Source organism: Pleurodeles waltl, chromosome 6, assembly GCF_031143425.1.
Source record: "Pleurodeles waltl isolate 20211129_DDA chromosome 6, aPleWal1.hap1.20221129, whole genome shotgun sequence".
Classification (NCBI taxonomy): domain Eukaryota; kingdom Metazoa; phylum Chordata; class Amphibia; order Caudata; family Salamandridae; genus Pleurodeles; species Pleurodeles waltl.
The window spans coordinates 698,048,075-698,067,247 of record NC_090445.1 but is presented as its reverse complement, the minus strand read 5'-3'; the positions used below and the strand labels follow the sequence as shown (position 1 = coordinate 698,067,247).

The 19,173-nt window shown below is 45.9% G+C and overlaps 1 protein-coding gene across 2 annotated transcripts in view; it reads right to left on the bottom strand.

Annotated features, from left to right (window-relative positions):
• Positions 1-19,173, bottom strand: part of LOC138300182 (deleted in malignant brain tumors 1 protein-like) — a 618,063-nt gene that overhangs the window by 225,632 nt on the left and 373,258 nt on the right. For both annotated transcript variants that reach the window (XM_069239160.1, XM_069239161.1), the window contains one exon: positions 15,185-15,214. In XM_069239160.1, coding sequence (XP_069095261.1) covers positions 15,185-15,214 — 30 coding nt within the window. The remainder of the gene's footprint in view (positions 1-15,184; positions 15,215-19,173) is intronic.

Genomic DNA, 19,173 nt, shown 5'->3' with positions numbered 1-19,173 from the left:
ATCCATACACTGCACCCTGCCTTGGGGCTACCTAGGGCATATCTTAGGGGTGCCTTACATGTAAGGAAAGGGAAGGTTTAGGCCTGGCAAGTGGGTACACTTGCCAAGTCGAATTTACAGTGTAAGAATACACATACAGACACTGCAGTGGCAGGTCTGAGACATGATTACAGAGCTACTTATGTGGGTGGCACAACCAGTGCTGCAGGCCCACTAGTAGCATTTGATTTACAGGCCCTGGCACCTCTAGTGCACATTACTAGGGACTTACTAGTAATTCAAATATGCCAATCATGGATGAACCACTTACATACAATTTAAACAGGAGCACTTGCACTTTAGCACTGGTTAGCAGTGGTAAAGTGCCCAGAGTAACAAAAACAGCAAAATCAGAGTCCAGCACACATCAACAACCTGGGGAACAGAGGCAAAAAGTTAAGGGAGACCACGCCAAGGATGAAAAGTCTAACACGTGTCCCCCCCAGCTAAAAGTGGGGAGCAACTACCCAACCTCATGGGAGTTCTCATCACTAAGGCGGAAGAACCTGGACAGACCATCAGCATTGGCGTGTTCTGTACCGGGTCGATGTTCCACCGTAAAGTCCATCCCCTGTAGGGAAATGGACCACCTCAACAGTTTTGGGTTCTCACCCCTCATCTGCATTAACCATCTGAGGGGTCTGTGGTCGGTCTGAACTCGGAAGTGAGTCCCAAACAAGTAGGGTCTTAGCTTCTTCAGTGCCCAGACCACAGCAAACGCTTCACGTTCTATGGCACTCCACCTACGTTCCCTGGGTAGTAACCTCCTGCTAATGAAGGCTACGGGTTGATCTAGGCCCTCTTCATTCAGCTGTGAGAGTACTGCTCCAATACCATGCTCTGAGGCGTCTGTCTGTACAACAAACTCCGTGGAGTAGTCAGGTGCCTTCAGCACAGGTGCTGTGCACATGGCAGCCTTCAGGGCATCAAAAGCGTTCTGGCAAGCCTCTGTCCAGATCACTTTCTTGGGTTGCTTCTTAGAAGTCAACTCAGTTAAGGGGGTAACAATGGTACCATATCCCTTAACGAACCTCCTATAGTATCCTGTGAGCCCTAAAAAGGCTCTCACTTCAGTCTGGGTCTTGGGAGGCTCCCAAGCCAGAATCGTGTCGATCTTAGGCTGTAGGGGTGCCACCTGGCCACTCCCCACCTGGTGTCCTAAGTACACAACAGAACCCTGCCCTATTTGGCACTTGCTCGCCTTAATAGTGAGGCCTGCCTTCTGCAGGGCCTCTAACACTCTCCAGAGGTGTTGCAGGTGTTCCTCCCATGTGGAACTAAACACAGCAATGTCATCCAGGTAGGCGGCACTGAACTCATCCAGTCCTGCCAACACCTGGTTGACCAACCTCTGAAAGGTGGCAGGGGCATTCTTCATCCCAAAGGGCATCACATTGAAGTGGAAGTGCCCATCGGGGGTAGAGAATGCTGACCTCTCCTTTGCCCCTTCAGTTAAGGCAATCTGCCAGTACCCAGATGTTAAATCAAACGTACTGAGGTACTTGGCAGCTCCTAACCGATCAATGAGCTCATCAGCTCGGGGGATGGGGTGTGCGTCAGTCTTGCTGACCGCATTGAGACCCCGGTAGTCCACACAGAACCTAAGTTCTGGGGTGGCACCAGGAGCAGTAGCCTTTGGGACCAAGACCACTGGGCTGGCCCAAGGACTGCTGGAGTGCTCAATAACCCTTAGGGCTAACATTTTGGAGACTTCCTCCTTAATGCAAGCCCTCACCCTGTCAGTCACCCTGTAAACCTTATGTTTAACAGGTGTACTGTCCCCAGTGTCCACATCATGTGTGCACAGGTGTGTGACTCCTGGGATCAGGGAAAACAGTGAGGCGAACTGTCCCAGCACGTGGCGACAGTCCCTCTGCTGTTCCTCAGTCAGGGAGGGGGAGAGGATCACTCCCTCCACAGACCCATCTTTCTCTCCTGCAGACAGGAGGTCAGGAAGAGGCTCACTCTCTTCCTCCACCCCGTCATCTGTCGCTAGGAGCATGGATAGCTCAGTTCGCTCAAAGTGTGGTTTGAGGCGGTTGACATGTAGGACCCTCAAGGGGTTCCTGGGGGATTGCAAGTCTACCAGATAGGTGACCTCGCTCTTTCTTTCCACCACCTCAAAAGGCCCAGTCCACTTATCTTGGAGAGCCCTAGGCTCCACTGGTGCCATGACCCACACTTTTTGTCCAGGCTGAAACTCAACCAGAGTGGCATTCTGGTCGTACCACCGTTTCATGTCCTCCTGGCTTGCTTCCAGGTTCTCCTGAGCGAGACTCCTGAAGCGGGCAGTCTGGTTTCTTAGTGCCAGCATGTAGCTAAATACATCCTGGGGTGGTTTACTAGGAGCTTTCTCCAAAGCCTCCTTCACCAGACTGAGCGGTCCCCTCACAGGGTGGCCATAGATGAGCTCAAAGGGGCTAAAGCCAAGTCCCTTTTGAGGCACCTCCCTGTAAGCGAACAGAAGGCATGGCAAGAGGACGTCCCACTTACGCCTCAAGGTCTCCGACAGGCCCTGAATCATGCCTTTCAAGGTGCGGTTGAATCTCTCAACCAGACCATTACTTTGGGGGTGGTAAGGGGTGGTGAACTTGTAGGTTACCCCACACACCTTCCACAGAGACTTCATATAAGTGGATATGAAGTTTGTACCCCTATCAGATACTACCTCCTTGGGGAACCCCATGCGGGTAAAAACCCCCATCAAGGCACGTCCCACCACGGGGGCGGTGACCGTCCTTAGAGGAATAGCTTCTGGGTACCGTGTGGCATGGTCCACCAAGACCAGGATGAACCTGTTGCCCATGGCTGTCTTGGGATCCAGAGGCCCCACAATGTCAATTCCTACCCTTTCAAAGGGAGTACTGACTACCGGTAAAGGTTGGAGGGGGGCTTTGCATTTCCCCCCACTCTTGCCACTTGCCTGACAAGTCTGACAAGATCTACAATAAGCAGCTGACTGCTTGTTCATCAAGGGCCAGTAAAAGTGGGAGACAAGCCTCTTATAGGTCTTGTCCTGCCCTAGATGTCCTGCCAAAGGCACATCATGAGCCAACCCCAGTAGGAAGGTCCTGAAGCCCTGGGGTACCACCAGCATACGAGCTGACCCCGGCTCAGGAACCTTAGGCTCACTATACAGGAGGCCATCCTCCCAGTAAATCAGGTGAGTACCTGGCGCCCCGCCAGCCGCCTGGGCTGCAGCCTGCTGCCGCAGTCCCTCAAGAGTAGGGCATTCCTTCTGCGCTGTGCAGAATACTTCCCTGGTGGGTCCCCCTTCCTGCTGCCACTGCGACAGCTCAGGGACCTCCCCCAGTTCAGCCACCTGTTCCCCTGTAGGTTCCGGGGCATCACCCTCAGGCTCTGCCTCCTCCCGGACCGTGGGAACTTCTGGGGCGGGTTTCCCGCGCCTCCTGCCTTTCCTCTTCTTGGCGGTCCCCTGGGCCACTGTTTCAGGCTCCAGGGGCTCTTGACTACCCTGATTGGCTGCCATAGACCGGGTGGATACGCATACCCACCCAGGCAGACCCAACATCTCCAAGTGAGACCTGTGTTCCACCTCCTTCCAAGGGGAATCCTCCAGGTCGTTGCCTAGCAAACAATCAACAGGCATGGTTGGACTCACAGCTACTTTCCAGGAACCTGAGACCCTCCCCCATTCAAAGGGAACCTGCGCCACTCTGCAGAGGTGCTCAGAATTGTCTACTGCAACTACTTGGTGAAGTACCCGGGGATCAATCTGCTCTTCAGACACCAGGTGACTCCTCACTGTAGTCACACTGGCTCCAGTGTCCCTTAGAGCCTCCACCCTCTGTCCATTGATGGTCACCCATTGCCTGTACTTCTTAGTGTTATCAGGCACTAGGTTTCTCTGGACCATCTCACTGTCCCCTAGTGAGACAAGGGTCATTTCTGCTGGTTCCCACCCACCTGAAACCAACTCCTCCCCAAGCGCTACACTGGCCAAACCCTGGGACGGTGCACCAGTGGGTGCCGGTGTACTTTTGGGGCATTTGGGGTCCCCCCTCACATGACCCACCTGGTTACATGAATAGCACTTACGTAGGGGACCACCTGCCATTGGCTTCCCTCTGGAGAACCATGGCTTGTTTTCACTGGGGGGTTGGGAATTCTTACCCTGGGAATCAGTTTGGGGCCCTTTAGAGAACTCATCCTGTTTGCCCTTACCCCCCCCTTTCGTCTGAGAGGGACCCTGCCCACCCTTGGCGTGGTCTCCCCCATACCTCTTTTGGACCCTGGTGCTCTCCCAGCGGTCCGCTTCCTGTGCAAGCTTCCTGGGGTCAGTCAGCTTGCTGTCAATGAGGTGCTGGCGCAGCTCTGGAAAACATAAACTGTACAAGTGCTCCCAAGCAATTAAATTGTAAAGCCCCTCATACGTGTTTACCTTACTGCCCTTCACCCAACCATCCAGTGACCTGCAACAAGAATCAACACATTCCAACCATGTTTGGGATTCCTTTCTCTTGTAGGATCTAAACTTCTCCTTGTACTGCTCAGGGGTGAGACCATACCTGGTAAGTAAGGCCTCCTTCATGGCAGGGTAGGTGAGACTCTGAGCATCCCCTAAGGCCGTCAGTGTGTCCCTCCCCTCTGCCTCAAAATGCTTCCACAGGGCTGCCCCCCAATGAGCTTCAGGGACCAGGTTCATGTGGAGAGCTGACTCATAACCCTTGAACCACAAGTAGATATCATCCTCCCTCTTATAATCCCTCACAAGGTCTTTTGGGATGTGTACCCTTCTCTCAGGCTGCACTGTAGAATTGCTGCCACCATCCCTACTGGACTGGCTCCTATGATCTATCTCTTTCAAGCTAAGCTCATGAGCCATTGTTATCTTCTTCTCCTCAAGGGCTAGCCTTCTCTGCTCCAATTGGTACTCCCTTTCTGCCTGTCTGTCCTGTAACTCTTCAGGTGTCAGACCCTTGGAGGATACACTGCTACTTGCCCTAGAGATTCTCCCCTGAGACATAGCAGGCCCACCCACTACATCAGTGTGAGTGACTTGCAACTCCTCTTCCCCCTCTGGCTCCTCCTCTGTGTGCCCCTCAGCTGCTTTGGCTGTCACCCAGGCCCTCAGCGCCTTTTGCAGCTCATCCTTCTTGGATGAGCTCTTAATGGGACAGCCAACATTACTACAGAACTGCTTCAACTGGGCCACCTTGTAGCTCTCCAATTTCTCCAAGTCAAAAGCAGCTTCAGCTAGGGCATCTCCAGACTGAGACATGATGAGAGGTTAAAAAAAATATGCACAGTTCCAAAAACAGAAAAGCAAGTTCTCAAATGAAGTTTCAGCAAAGTCAATCCCGGGATCAGCGAAAAAAAAGAAACTAAATGCAGAGAAAACCAGTCCAAGTAAAAAAACAAAAATCACAAGACTAGTAGTATGTGGTCACGTAGTGGTCTGAGATCAAAACAGTAGTGTACACTTAATTACTGTATGTCAAGTACAAATACAAGTCCAAATCCCGACCGCTGGTCACCAATGTTAGAAATGGGGTCTTTGGTTGACAGTCAGGTTACCCCCTGTTCAAGCAAGGACCCTCACTCTAGTTAGGATAAAAGAGAATCACCCTCAGCTAACCCCTGCTTACCCCCTTGGTAGCTTGGCAGAGCAGTAGGCTTAACCTCAGAGTGCTGGGCGTAAAGTATTTGTACCAACACACACAGTAACTTAATAAAAACACTACAAAATGACACAACACCAGTTTAGAAAAATAGGAAATATTTATCTAGACAAAACAAGACCAAAACGACAAAAATCCAACATACACAAGTCAAGTTATGATTTTTAAAAGGTTTAAAATAAAAAGAGTCTTTAGGTAGTTGTAACAACACACTAGCGCTGCTAGCGTGTAAATGTACCTGGTTTGCGTCAAAAATAACCCCGCACGGGCTGTGCGCGTCGAAAATAACCCTGCACGGTTATATGCGTCGAAAACAACTCGGCACGGCGATGCGCGTCGAAACAGCCAGCCACGCGACGGTCCGAAAGTCCCGCGGCGCAGGTTGCGATCTCTCAGCCTTCGTCAGCGATGCTGCGCGTCGTTTCTCCTGCTCCGGGCGTCGATTCTTCGGTCGCGTTTCCTGCGGCGTCGTTTCTCAGCTGCGGAGCCGGCGTCGCGTCGTTTTCTCAGCCGCGATCGGATTCGCGTCGATCTTTTCTCCGCACGGCGCTCGGTGCGTGTATTTTTTGTCCTTAGGCTGCCAGCCTCTCCTTTCAGGGTCCCAGGAACTGGAAGGGCACCACAGAGCAGAGTAGGGGTCTCTCCAGAGACTCCAGGTGCTGGCAGGAAGAAGTCTTTGCTATCCCTGAGACTTCAATAACAGGAGGCAAGCTCTACATCAAGCCCTTGGAGATTTCTTCTTCAAGATGGAAGGCACACAAAGTCCAGTCTTTGCCCTCTTACTCTGGCAGAAGCAGCACTGCAGGAAAGCTCCACAAAGCACAGTCACAGGCAGGGCAGCACTTGTTCCTCAGCGATCAGCTCTTCTCCAGGCAGAGGTTCCCCTTGATTCCAGAAGTGTTTCTAAAGTTTGTAAGTTTGGATGCCCTTCTTATACCCATTTTAGTCTTTGAAGTCACCTTCCTTCAAAGGGGACTCACACCTTCTTGTGAAATCCTGCCTTGCCCAGGCAAGGCCTCAGACACACACCAGGGGGCTGGAGACAGCATTGTCAGAGGCAGGCACAGTCCTTTCAGATGAGAGTGACCACTCCACCCCTCCCTCCTAGCAGAGATGGCTAATCAGGAAATGCAGATCACACCCCAGCTCCCTTTGTGTCACTGTCTGGTGTGAGGTGAAAAACAACCCAACTGTCAACTGACCCAGACAGGGAATCCACAAACAAGGCAGAGTCAAAGAATGGTTTAAGCAAGAAAATGCTCACTTTCTAAAAGTGGCATTTCCAAACTCACAATCTCAAAATCAACTTTACTAAAAGATGCATTTTTAAATTGTGAGTTCAGGGATCCCAAACTCCACCTGTCCATCTCTTCTCTAGGGGAATCTATACTTTAATCATATTTAAAGGTAGCCCCCATATTATCCTATGAGAGAGACAGACCTTGCAACAGTGAAAACGAAATTGGCAGTATTTCACTGTCAGGACATATAAACCACATTACTATATGTCCTACCTTATCCATACACTGCACCCTGCCTTGGGGCTACCTAGGGCATATCTTAGGGGTGCCTTACATGTAAGGAAAGGGAAGGTTTAGGCCTGGCAAGTGGGTACACTTGCCAAGTCGAATTTACAGTGTAAGAATACACATACAGACACTGCAGTGGCAGGTCTGAGACATGATTACAGAGCTACTTATGTGGGTGGCACAACCAGTGCTGCAGGCCCACTAGTAGCATTTGATTTACAGGCCCTGGCACCTCTAGTGCACATTACTAGGGACTTACTAGTAATTCAAATATGCCAATCATGGATGAACCACTTACATACAATTTAAACAGGAGCACTTGCACTTTAGCACTGGTTAGCAGTGGTAAAGTGCCCAGAGTAACAAAAACAGCAAAATCAGAGTCCAGCACACATCAACAACCTGGGGAACAGAGGCAAAAAGTTAAGGGAGACCACGCCAAGGATGAAAAGTCTAACAAGCATCAACAAGAAACATGTATAAGTCTGTTGGAACGATGTGTGCTGTTACAATTACTCTCAGCATGAACTACACAGTCTAAACACACTCCTAAAGGATGTAAGCAAAGCTGCATAATATTTCACATTGAACATTCCACAATAAAATGTTGACAATTGACAAAATCCCTAAAGGACATCACTTGGTTGTTAAAAGTTGTGTAATACCATCTTTCACCCCTAGAAGGTGTCTTGGCAGATGACCATACACATGTATGAAAATACTGCACATTTTACACCTAATGCACATTTTATAGAGTCCCTAAAGGACCTTGCAATGACAGTATTTCACCCCTAGAGGGGTGTTTCTCCATATGGGTCGAGAACAAGGTCTTCTGACAGGCCATAGCCCTGCACATCTCCCGCAAAGAAAAACAACCCCCTAAGCTATATAACAAACGTTTCAGCCTATGGACCTTAAAAACCACTTAACACCGTTGAGAGGTGATCCATTTCCAGTCCCTAAAGACTGAGGGTGGGGACCTTGGAAAACCTTCTTTAGGGAGGCTGGGCTCGTCCTTCAGCTCCCCCCACATTTACTTCAGTTCCTCTGGTGACCACACGCTACTCGGTTCACCAATTTGCAAAAGTAAATGATGTGAATCTGCTCCCATTGGAGTGTGCATATTTGAGCGGCTGTTCCACCACTGTGCCAGGGAGAGTCGCTCCATTATTGCTTCCTCGTGGCCTTGTGCTGTGCAGTTCCTTTTTGTTGGGGGTGCCCGTTCACACCCGGACACCCCGCAGCCATCACCAACATTGAATAGCAGCTTGTGGAGCCCACCCCCAGCTACTCTTGCCGGCTCCCCAACTGGCTAGCACCTTCAGGTGCTACCACAGGAGCTGGTTCTTCTTTTGAATTCTGCCTGCCTGTGGGCAGATGTTTTTGGTGCTGTGGCTGGACTGGCTACGGGGAGAGTGTGGCAGCACTCATACTCCTTCTTAGGTGTTTTGAGGCCCCGAGACGGGCTCTAGGTCCCCCTCTTCACCTTTGCAGGGGCACAACTGCGTCCCCTGATTTTAGTTCACTGTTGGGCCCCAGGATGGGGTCCAGGGCCCCTCCCTTCATCTTTGTAGGCAGCATGATCACATCCTCCAACTTTGCTTCACTGCGGGCGTGCTCTAAGGCCACTCTCTGCATCTTCTCAGGAGGTGCAACCGTGTACCCCAACTTTTCTTCACTGTGGTGCCCATGGATGAGGTCCGGGACCAGTTTCTTCATCTTCGAGGGGGTGTCACAGCATCCCCAGACATTGATACTTGTGGGCACCTGGGATGGGGTCTGAGGCCCCTCCCCTCACCTTCAAGGGAGCACCACAGCACTCCCTCATAACCACATTTTTTCTGGGGATGCACAACGGTGATGCTCGGCTCCACTGTTATTTTAAGGCAGCCCCCAGGCCCTAGCCCTTCCCGTGGGAAACATTGGAATCACCTGCAGGGCCCCACGCACTTCGCTGCTGGTCCTCCCTCAGGGTTAAAGGTCATGTACCTTCACTCAAGGATATCTTTGGCTCCGTGGGCCAATTTTGATGTTTCTTGGCTCATTTTGCTACTGTTGACAAGCCTTAGCCATCTGGAGCATTTACTGTAGGCCTCCAGGCCTAGGAGGCTCCCAGCTCAGTAGGGAGATAGTCCCACTGACTCCTTGTGCCAGACTTTCATTTGGGTGCCTTCCTCTCTTCTGGGCAGCTCACTCTCCTTGTGCCATAGCCCAACCTTTCCCCCAGCTGGTTCACAGGGAAAGTAAGGGGACCAGCTTACCTAGTCCTGGGTTTCGCCCAACTGGTTCTGGGGTCACTCAATAGCCGAGCCCCTGTCAAGTGGGCAGTCAACAGGTTATTTTTTCCAGTTGTCCATGACGTTCGTCTTCAGTCCCAGTGTTCTGCAGAGAAGCACATCTAAGAGAGAGAGCCCACACCTGTGTAAGACCTTTAAGTGCGGGTGGAAGTGTCCAGCAGGGCTGCGCTTCTGGCCTATCTTGATGTGTCACATCACTTCTCTTCCCGTGTCCCAACCTTCCTGCACAGTCTTCTGGGATAGCTCAAAATGGCGGCGTCCAGGAGTGAGTTGCCACATGTGCTCTGAGAGACACAGTCCCTCCTCTCTGACATTCCTGCCATGGCATCTCCCAGCAATTCCTCCGAGGAGCCCCTCCTCTCTGAGGAGCCAGGGCAGGCTGGTTTCCTGGCATGGAATGACAGCTGGCTAACTGATGCAAAGTCCTGCTCCTGCAGCTGGAGAAAGCAATAATTGGCCCTAATTCTGAGGTGAGTCAGAGAAAGGTGACATTCCTCAATGGCCCATAAGCTATACAGATATGTTTTTGTAACCTACTACATTATTCGTTTCGGACAGGTTATGGTGTACATTGGTGCAACTCTGGAGTCTATGGACGCTAGAGAACTAGAGTTGCGACCTAAGCAATCCTTTCCCATTGACATTTAATGGAGTATCGCTATAATTAAGACAGTAAGCACGTTGACTATCCCTTACATGTGCACACCCACCTCATAAGGCCTACTCTAGGTCACCACCCGCTCTGCATGGTCCCATCTGTGCCAGGCTATCTAAGCACAGTTCTTGGGCTGCGCAAGCCAGGAATCCTTCCTGCACAGTCTTAACTCCAGTGAACACACGTGTGCCCACATGACCATGTGTAACCAGCCCTGGCCCTCCTATCGTAGCTGCATCACAGCAGCCTTTGCTTAACAATGCAGCACCAGCTGTAAACATGCTCAGTCCATTTTACTATGAGGTTACTGTGGGTGAGTCTCAAACTATGAAGCTCCTTCAAAAAAAGGTGAAAAACCAGGGGATCCAAAAGCCAAAAAATTAGGGCAGACCAGATAGTCAGAACCATCCTCTCTCAGCTTGGTTTCAATTATTTTTTCATTCTGACTCTTCAGAGGCTGTCTGAGAATTCTTGAGCCAGGATTTTGCTCAATGGGTCTTTGACTAGGAGTTCTGATATCCGTATGGGTACACAACAGAAGTGCCCACTGTTTCCACTCCTTTTTGATATTTATATTGAGCCATTTGCTTGCCAGCTTAGAAGAATTGCATTTGTTACCCCCTTCAGGGCACAGCATTATAGCGATAAGATAGCGCTATATTCGGATGATTTGGTCATCTACACATCAGACCCCACTTAAACTGGGTAGAAAGGCTTGCGTGGAATTTGGGGCTCTATCAGGATACTCCTTAAACATCCCCAAGTCTGAGGAGATGTGCTGGAATGTGGTAGATTGGAAAAGGTAGGTGAAGGTGGAGATTAAATATCTGGGCATTGCTATTGTTAACCCCCTGGAGGCTGCCCCACAGTACAATTTGAGGAAGGTAGCCAAAAAGGTGGATGTGTTACTTGCCAGATGGAAGGATTTACCTTTAAATATCTATGGGCGAGTGAATCTAGTCAAAATGATGATTCTTCCTAAACTGACATCTTTTTAATTGCATCCCTCTTACCTTATCAAGAGTAGCTATTGATAAGATCCAGGGGAAAATAGCTAGCATCATATGGGCCTCAGCGGAGGCAAGGTTAGCCTGGAAGAATTTGAGGTTGAAACTTGTGAAGGGGGTCCAGTCTGTGCTGGACCTGAATCTTTATTGTATGACTTTCCAGCTCAAAAACAGTAGGATGCGTCTAAGTACACCAGACACCTGAACCTGGTGTAGTTTAAATATTTGCAATTATCTCTCTGGTTTGTAAGCTTCACCCAGACATTTCTTGAGGCAGATGACAGGAAAATGGTGGCACGCAGTCAGTTTGGGAAGGTATCATTCAGGAGAGTGATTTAAATTTAAATCTACAGTGGCAATCAACTTTGAAGTAGTTGTCCTCAGTGGTTAGGGCAGCCATTCTGAAGCAAAATAATTTCTTCACTTTTAATCAGCTATATTGGACCCCCTGGAAAATTACAAAGTTTGTACAGTTGCCAAATCCAAAGTGTCCAAAGTGTGACCTCCTGAAAGCCAATGATGAACTTCTTTTTTACTCCTTCCCTGATACTAAAGGTTTTTGGTAGGACTTTGCAACTTTTATAAAGGACGTCCTGGGAGGCTGACATTAATTTGGACCTCAGGTTGGTTTTGTTCGGGTTAGGTGTGGTCTCACACGGCCTTTTAGTAGAGCACTGTTAGAGAGGTCTGTTATTCTACCTTGTACTCCTCGCCATGAAAGAAATCTGCAAGCACTGGACTGATCTATCTTCTTCATCTGCAATAGACCGGCTCAAGGTGGTGCGCTAGACTTGTCACTTGGACACCGGGTGCGAGACTGGTGGGTCTAGCAGGAAATCGACCAACTACCTTAGGTGGAGTGGTATACTGGTACTGGACGGAGTAGGATAATGGTCCCATGATTACACCAAGCGCAGCTATGAGTGATGAGTGGCTCAGTTAAAGCAGTAGGGCTGGTGCATTTGTAGCAGGCCGAGGGTCGACAGTAATTCAACAGCCTGAGTTTGCAGAAGCTATGGTGATATGAGGACAACAAAAAAATTGAAAAAAGGAAAAAAGTTGTTTGTGGTTTTGTTTCTTAATATAACAAAAGGTTTGGGGCCAAATTTAAGAAAAATGGCACTGCAGCAAATGCAGCGCCACTTTTCCTGCACCCCTTAGCACCCCCCTAATGCCACCATGTGTGCACCGTATTTAACATAGTTAGGTTTTGACGCTAGTTTTTGCGCTTAGCAGGATTAGCATCAAAAAAGTTTACACTAATCCTGCGAAGCATGCAGAGGCCCATTGAAAACAATGGGAGCCTCATTTTAACGCCTGCTCTGTGCAGGCCTTACAAATGCCAAAATAAATGATGCAAATAAATCTTTAGGATTTCTTTGCACCATTTATTCAGCCCGCCTAACGGGGGAACGCCCCCCTTGCACACAGTATGCCTGGTGCAGGCATAATGTGGCACAAGGGGTTACAAAGTGGCGCAATGCATACTTTGCACCACTTTGCAAATATGGCCCGTGGAAAAGGCCACATTATGGCTGCCTTAGCGTTAAGAAAAATAATGCTATGGCTGCCCTAAGGTGGCCCTAGGGGCTCTTAAATATCCCCGTTGGTGTAATAATATTGCTTTCCTTCGAGCTTTCAGAAAGAAGCATAGTAGAAAAGACCTTTGGTCAATATTTCCAATTGTAGCAGTTCCTATCTAATTATAAGTAGTAGGGGAAAGTGATATGAAACCCAAGGATGAACCCAAGAAAGCAGTACATTGCCATTTCTGAAAACTGGGCAAAATCCTGAAATATAAGAAGCCATTTGTTTCCACCAGTTCAACGGTTGGTTAAAAAAAGGGTATTGTTCAAATAAAAATACAATAGTGAAGGCTAACAGGTAAAAAGAGAAATAGGTGAAAGTTTTTGAACTGGAAACGAATCCACAAAGGTAATATGCCACTTCATCTGTCAGACTCTCCTAGTCACAGGGCTACTTAGATTTTGTCAACTGTCCAAAAGCCTGCAATACATAGAGCTATCAACTAAGTCCCAATTTACAATGATTTCTCACTAGGTACTAACCATACATCGCTTCATAAGGAAAATTATAATGCACATGCATTTTTACAGCAATGCTATGCATTTTTTAAACAAACCACCCTTCAACAAGGATCTGAGTTTAGGGACAATGGGTTATTCTTGCCAACCCCTCATTTCGGATTACCCATAATGCTAGTTTATTCTGATGGTGCTTTTTTAAAATAAGTTTTTTTCGAACACTGACTTACAACTTAAAAATAAAAATACAAAGACATTTAATTTATAATTAAAATGACCTACCATTTTGCATTCCCACACTTCCCCTGATGAAAAATGTTTCTTACATTTGTAGGTGTGTCTAAAGAATATGACAGGAAAGACCTAAAATCGGACTCTGTGTGCGCGTGTTTCGAACTCAAGTTTGGATCTGATACTTTTCTGGTGCTGGTTGCGGGAGTTATTTGGGCTCAGAGCGCACTGCAACCAAATAAACCCATGAACCCCACACATTTATGGCAATTTTAGACTCAGGGGGTAATCCCTGGGTGAATGGGTCCCAATACTTTCTCTTACCCAGAGCGTTTCACAAATAACAATATTAGGATGGTAACATATTTATGTCAAGGAAATTTCAGGAATTGAGGGAATTATGAAAATCCTACCGCCCACCATTTCCACACACCAATAATAAGAGTATCCAGCGAGTACTGATGCACCTATTTCCCAGAACAGGAAAGGTCCAGAAATACAGTGTGCAAACAACAATACATTTCCTACGAGCTTACATCGAGTCCAGGCATGTGGATAAATATACTACTTGCACCCATAATTAGCCAGCATGCAGAGAAACCTAGCGACCATAAATATTTTTTTTAAACTAGACACCTGGGAAAGTCAAGAGAGGTGTGGCTTGCATGGATCCTTTTCTTATCAAGAATGTCCGACAAACATCAAAATTGGTGTAAAATCACAGAATTTCAACACATTACTCTGAGGGTAAGTTCCAAAAACTGTGGAGGATTATATAAATCCTTCCAGCATGCATTTCCACACTACTCTCAATAATAATGGCACCTTCATGTAATGGTGGGTATCACGCAGGAAAGGCCTAAAACTTCAATGTGGAAAAGTCAACAATTTTGCTTTGAATGATGCCACGGCATAGGACCCCAATTTAGGACAGACAGTAGTGTCCCCATACAATTACATTTTGATACAATTCACCAATGTTTAGTAGGCTTTACGCCACCCTCCTCATACCCCTGGGGAAGTCAATTTGGGTTGAACACACCAAATTTGCCACCAGGAAGAGCAGACAGACTGTCAAGGGCCTGAAAGGTGGGGAAAGAGGGTGCAGCCTGATGCTAGGACAGGCAAGCCCCCCCCCTCCTCTGTTTTCACTCTTGACGCTATTGGGTCTTCTGGCAACCTGGGGCAGGCAGATTAGGAGATTAGGGACAACCCCCAAGGTTGCTCCCCCATCAGAGAGATTCCCAGCCCTCTGTAGAAGACTATAGAGGTTGGGTCCTCCAAACTTAAAAGGTTAAAACATCCCATTATTGATTTTCAAATATTTGTAAATGTACAGACATTTCTAATTGGGACAAAACTGCAGTGGGCATGAATATTTGGACAATACCTTCACTTGACCCACACTGCTTATATTTATTTTATGGCCTTTGCTCGAACTAGTCAAAGATAGATTTGAGACAGTGTGATTTCTGTTGGTTAATTCCTGTAGCTATCATTGGCTTTCATTTATGGCCAGTCACATTGAGAGTGTGGAGTGAAGGGAAGTGTGTGGATAGGTAATCCTCTGAATTTGGGAGACATACCCTCCCTTCAGAGTTTAGATGGGAGGTCAGTAAGGTTCACACTCAGAAAATTGAAGAAACAGCATTTGAGGGGGTGAGACAGGGTTAAGAGACACAGTACCCTGTCAGGGAGTCTATGTGGGAGGAACGTCTTGGTCAGAAGGTCACACTCACCTGATGGTTTGGGTGTTGAGAATGCAGAGCCTGATAAGAGAGAAATTAACAGTTAATGGTACCTCATACTCTCTCCATCCACAAAATCACAGAGAAAAAGATACAATATTTTGCATGTGATAAACTGAAAACACAGTGTCCTCGGTGTAATAACGATCTCAGAATCAAGTGGGCATTTCTTATTCTCCAAATTAGAGGCATTGGGGTATGGTGTGCTACTTACTTGAAGGCACAGGGTTGAGGTATCAAAGTCGAAGAGAAAGAGGACTAATGATTACAATCACATCACAATATGTCTAGAGATGGGTGTAATTGAACAGCTCTTTTGTTTCTTACAACCCAGACAATCTTTTCACGGAAATTGCATGAAATTAACCATATCCTGTAAAGTGTATTTTTTTAGTATGTTCTCTCAATAATGACTTACAGGGTACATCTAGTATCTAAAAGTCACGAAACTTGTTCGAGCTCAAAATGCATCGAGTGAACACTACCGGTAAAGATTGTGTGCTCGAATCAGTTTCTCATTAACAAGAATTGTGTGGAAAAAAAGGCTGAATGTGAAATGGAAAAAGAAATGGAAAATTCGGGTCATGCAAACTACGCCAATAATACCTCTTTTTGCCTGCTAAATAATATACATAGCCCTAATCGCGTTTTGGATCATTCTGAAATGTTCGAGATAGAATCCTAAATTGGCTAAATTGGCTCACAGAGTAGGCTTTGGATAAGTATATACATGGCCTTACCCACTGGGCTCAAAGTGTGCTCGATCAAAATAATCCACAGAGTTTTTAATGACTTTTGTTGGAAAGCTACACCAGAAATTCCAGAGTGACACAAGTAGAAATAAACCTTACTGCAAAACCATAATTACTATTACAAAATGTGTAATTTTCAGGCAACCACCAATCAGAACTCGAAACTAGCTCCCTTGCAAGTCACCTGCATTTTTTCAATGAACTAGATTTGCGTAACTTTCCGGCAATGAGACATTACTCAAGTGCTAAAGTTGGCTAGAAATTTCGAAACTAAAGCCTCCTTAGCCTCGCACTTGGACAAATAATAAACTACAGCTATTGCCCTAGCCATCACCAGTATCATCAATGCTCACATTCAACACCTGTCAAAGACCACCCCCATCTGTGGAAAGTTCTCAATATAAACAATGCGGAGCTATCTTCCCATTGTCAATGTTCTTAGACAGTGGCCTCTCCCCCACTGATGCTCTGCTGTGTATGGCAATGAGAATGTACTCAGAAATTACAAGTGTGGTGGGAGTTTGTATCATTCTACACAGCATATATCATGTTCTTCAACGTGAAACCAGTAGCCATAAATATGTTCATTACACCACACAATTAAAATGTATCTTTCATGGGATCTCTAGGCATCCTCCCAGTCCTACAACGCAACAGGGTGTGAAACTAAGGATAAATGGCGCTAAGGGTAATGAACTAACCCCAGTAAATGACAGGGAACCTCAACAGGGAAACACCCTACCCCCAGAGGAAAACACCTCTAACTACAAAATTAAATATAATGAGGGTCCCTTCTTGATATACACAAATTCTAATTGGTCGAATGGTGCTACCAACATAGATTTTAGAGCATCTGCAGCGTAAGATATACACCACATAATCAGAATTGCAATTAATGGTGAAACGAATTACTGAGAAATAAATTTATAAGACTTGAGAAACTGAAGAAAAATGAATTATCAAAATGATGGGATGGGACAACGCTCAAACAATATAAGAAATTAAATCGTATCCCTAGAGGTTTGAGATCCCAGATTTTTCCTACATATGATGATTTGGATGATGACCTACTAGCATTATGGGATAAGGAGCTAACAGATAGTTCCAATAAATTGATGGATATTTTGATCATTAATTCAGAGAGAAAAGTTAGTCAATTTCAAGCTGTAATCAGTAGTTTAGACAAAGAAATTGAGAATTTGAATTTGAAGGAAGCTACCGAAAAGAACTATAAAATTCTAGAGGAGGTTTTGAAGAAATATCAAGATGATATAATGCAAAGGAAAGCGCGTAAACTTAAGCGGGACGAGAAAGACTATATGACTGGTAGGATTTTTACATTTGCCAATAAGTATGATTACTTGTTCCGTAATAGTGGTCCTTCTGGTACTTCAAATGTGTCAAAATGTTCAGATTCAACATCGATTAGCACCTCACTAACTAGTGATAGTGAAGTGGAAGAGGTAGTAAACACCTCTGCTCAAGAGACATCAAGTGGAAACAGTTTTTTATTAGAATGAAGGAGGATGAGACAAGGCAAAAATACCCAAAACAGAGGGTTGCTATCCACAACAAAAAAACTAGGAGGGGCGGGAGAGGAAAGGGTGAATGTAACAAGAGAAATGGAGGGTGTAAAAACGAGAACAGGGGACAGGAAAGTATAACCCTTAAGGATGCACCATCCATTAATATAGTGAATCTTTCAAGTTTGACCTTAACCACAGGGATCAAAAGCCTTTTATCTAAAGGTCTCAGTTTTTGTCCTAGTCACTTTGGAGATCCATGTAGATCTAAAATTGATTTGTTTAAATTTGTACGCAAACTTAAACTTAAAAATTATTTTCAATACAATTCTTTCATGAACACAGATTCAGAGGTTATTGGTTCTTCATTGAGTACAATGTCTATTAAGGATGTACATGACACAGCAACTTTACTATCTTTAGCTGAAAGAGATGAGGATCCCAGTATTACTGCGAGAATTTTGAAGGATTTAGATATAGTCCCTGATAGTAGTGTTTCCAGTGGTCTCAAAAAGAAATCCAGGTGGACTCCAAGATCATTGGGTTCTAACTCTCTAGATAATTTCTTTGACTTGGTATGTAATGACTTTGACAATCATTTAGCAAAGAAGAAATATGGTCCTATGGTGAATAATTTGAGTACAGAGGAATCAACTGCATTACAAGAACTTAAACTTAATAAAGACATTATTATCAGACAAGCTGATAAAGGTGGAAATGTGGTCATCATGGATAAGGTAGACTATGATAATGAAATTTTATCTCAGCTAACAGACTTGTCTTGTTATGAAAAGATTGCACATAATCCTATCATGAACCTTGTACAAGTAATCAACAACAAATTGGTGGGGTGGCATCATCAATGGTTACTTAACAAAGATGAATTTATGTATTTGAAAGTGCACCATCCAAGGTATCCTTGTTTGTATACTCTACCTAAAATACATAAAGGTTTGCCTTTTCCACCGGGAAGACCTATTGTCTCGGGTATTCTTGGGCCCACCGAAAGGCTTTCAGAGTTTGTTGACTGTTTTCTGCAGCCATTGGTACACAATCTTCCTTCCTTCATTAAGGATACAACACATATCTTGAGTATTCTTAGTGATGTAGAATGGGATAGTAACATGCTCTTGGTAACTTTAGATGTAGTATCTCTATATACCTGTATTAAACATGACTTAGGCTTAGAAGCCTTAAAATTATTTCTTCATAAAAGATCAGCAAATCTATGGGCTTGTCATGAGTTGCGAGAATTCTCTCATGATGGCAAGAATTTAGTTTCACTCCCTGTTGCGTTGTTGTATTGTCGGTAAGGAGGCTGCTTGGGTTAACCTGTTAACACTATTTACTTCATTATGGATAGGAATAAGATAGCAGAAGAATTGTTTGAAAATTTAGCCAAGGGAGGCACTGGATATGATCTTACTGTTAGTAACACACAGAAGGAAGGTCTGAGAAATACATTTATAAGACTTGAGAAACTGAAGAAAAATGAATTATCAAAATGGTGGGATGGGACAACGCTCAAACAATATAAGAAATTAAATCGTATCCCTAGAGGTTTGAGATCCCAGATTTTTCCTACATATGATGATTTGGATGATGACCTACTAGCATTATGGGATAAGGAGCTAACAGATAGTTCCAATAAATTGATGGATATTTTGATCATTAATTCAGAGAGAAAAGTTAGTCAATTTCAAGC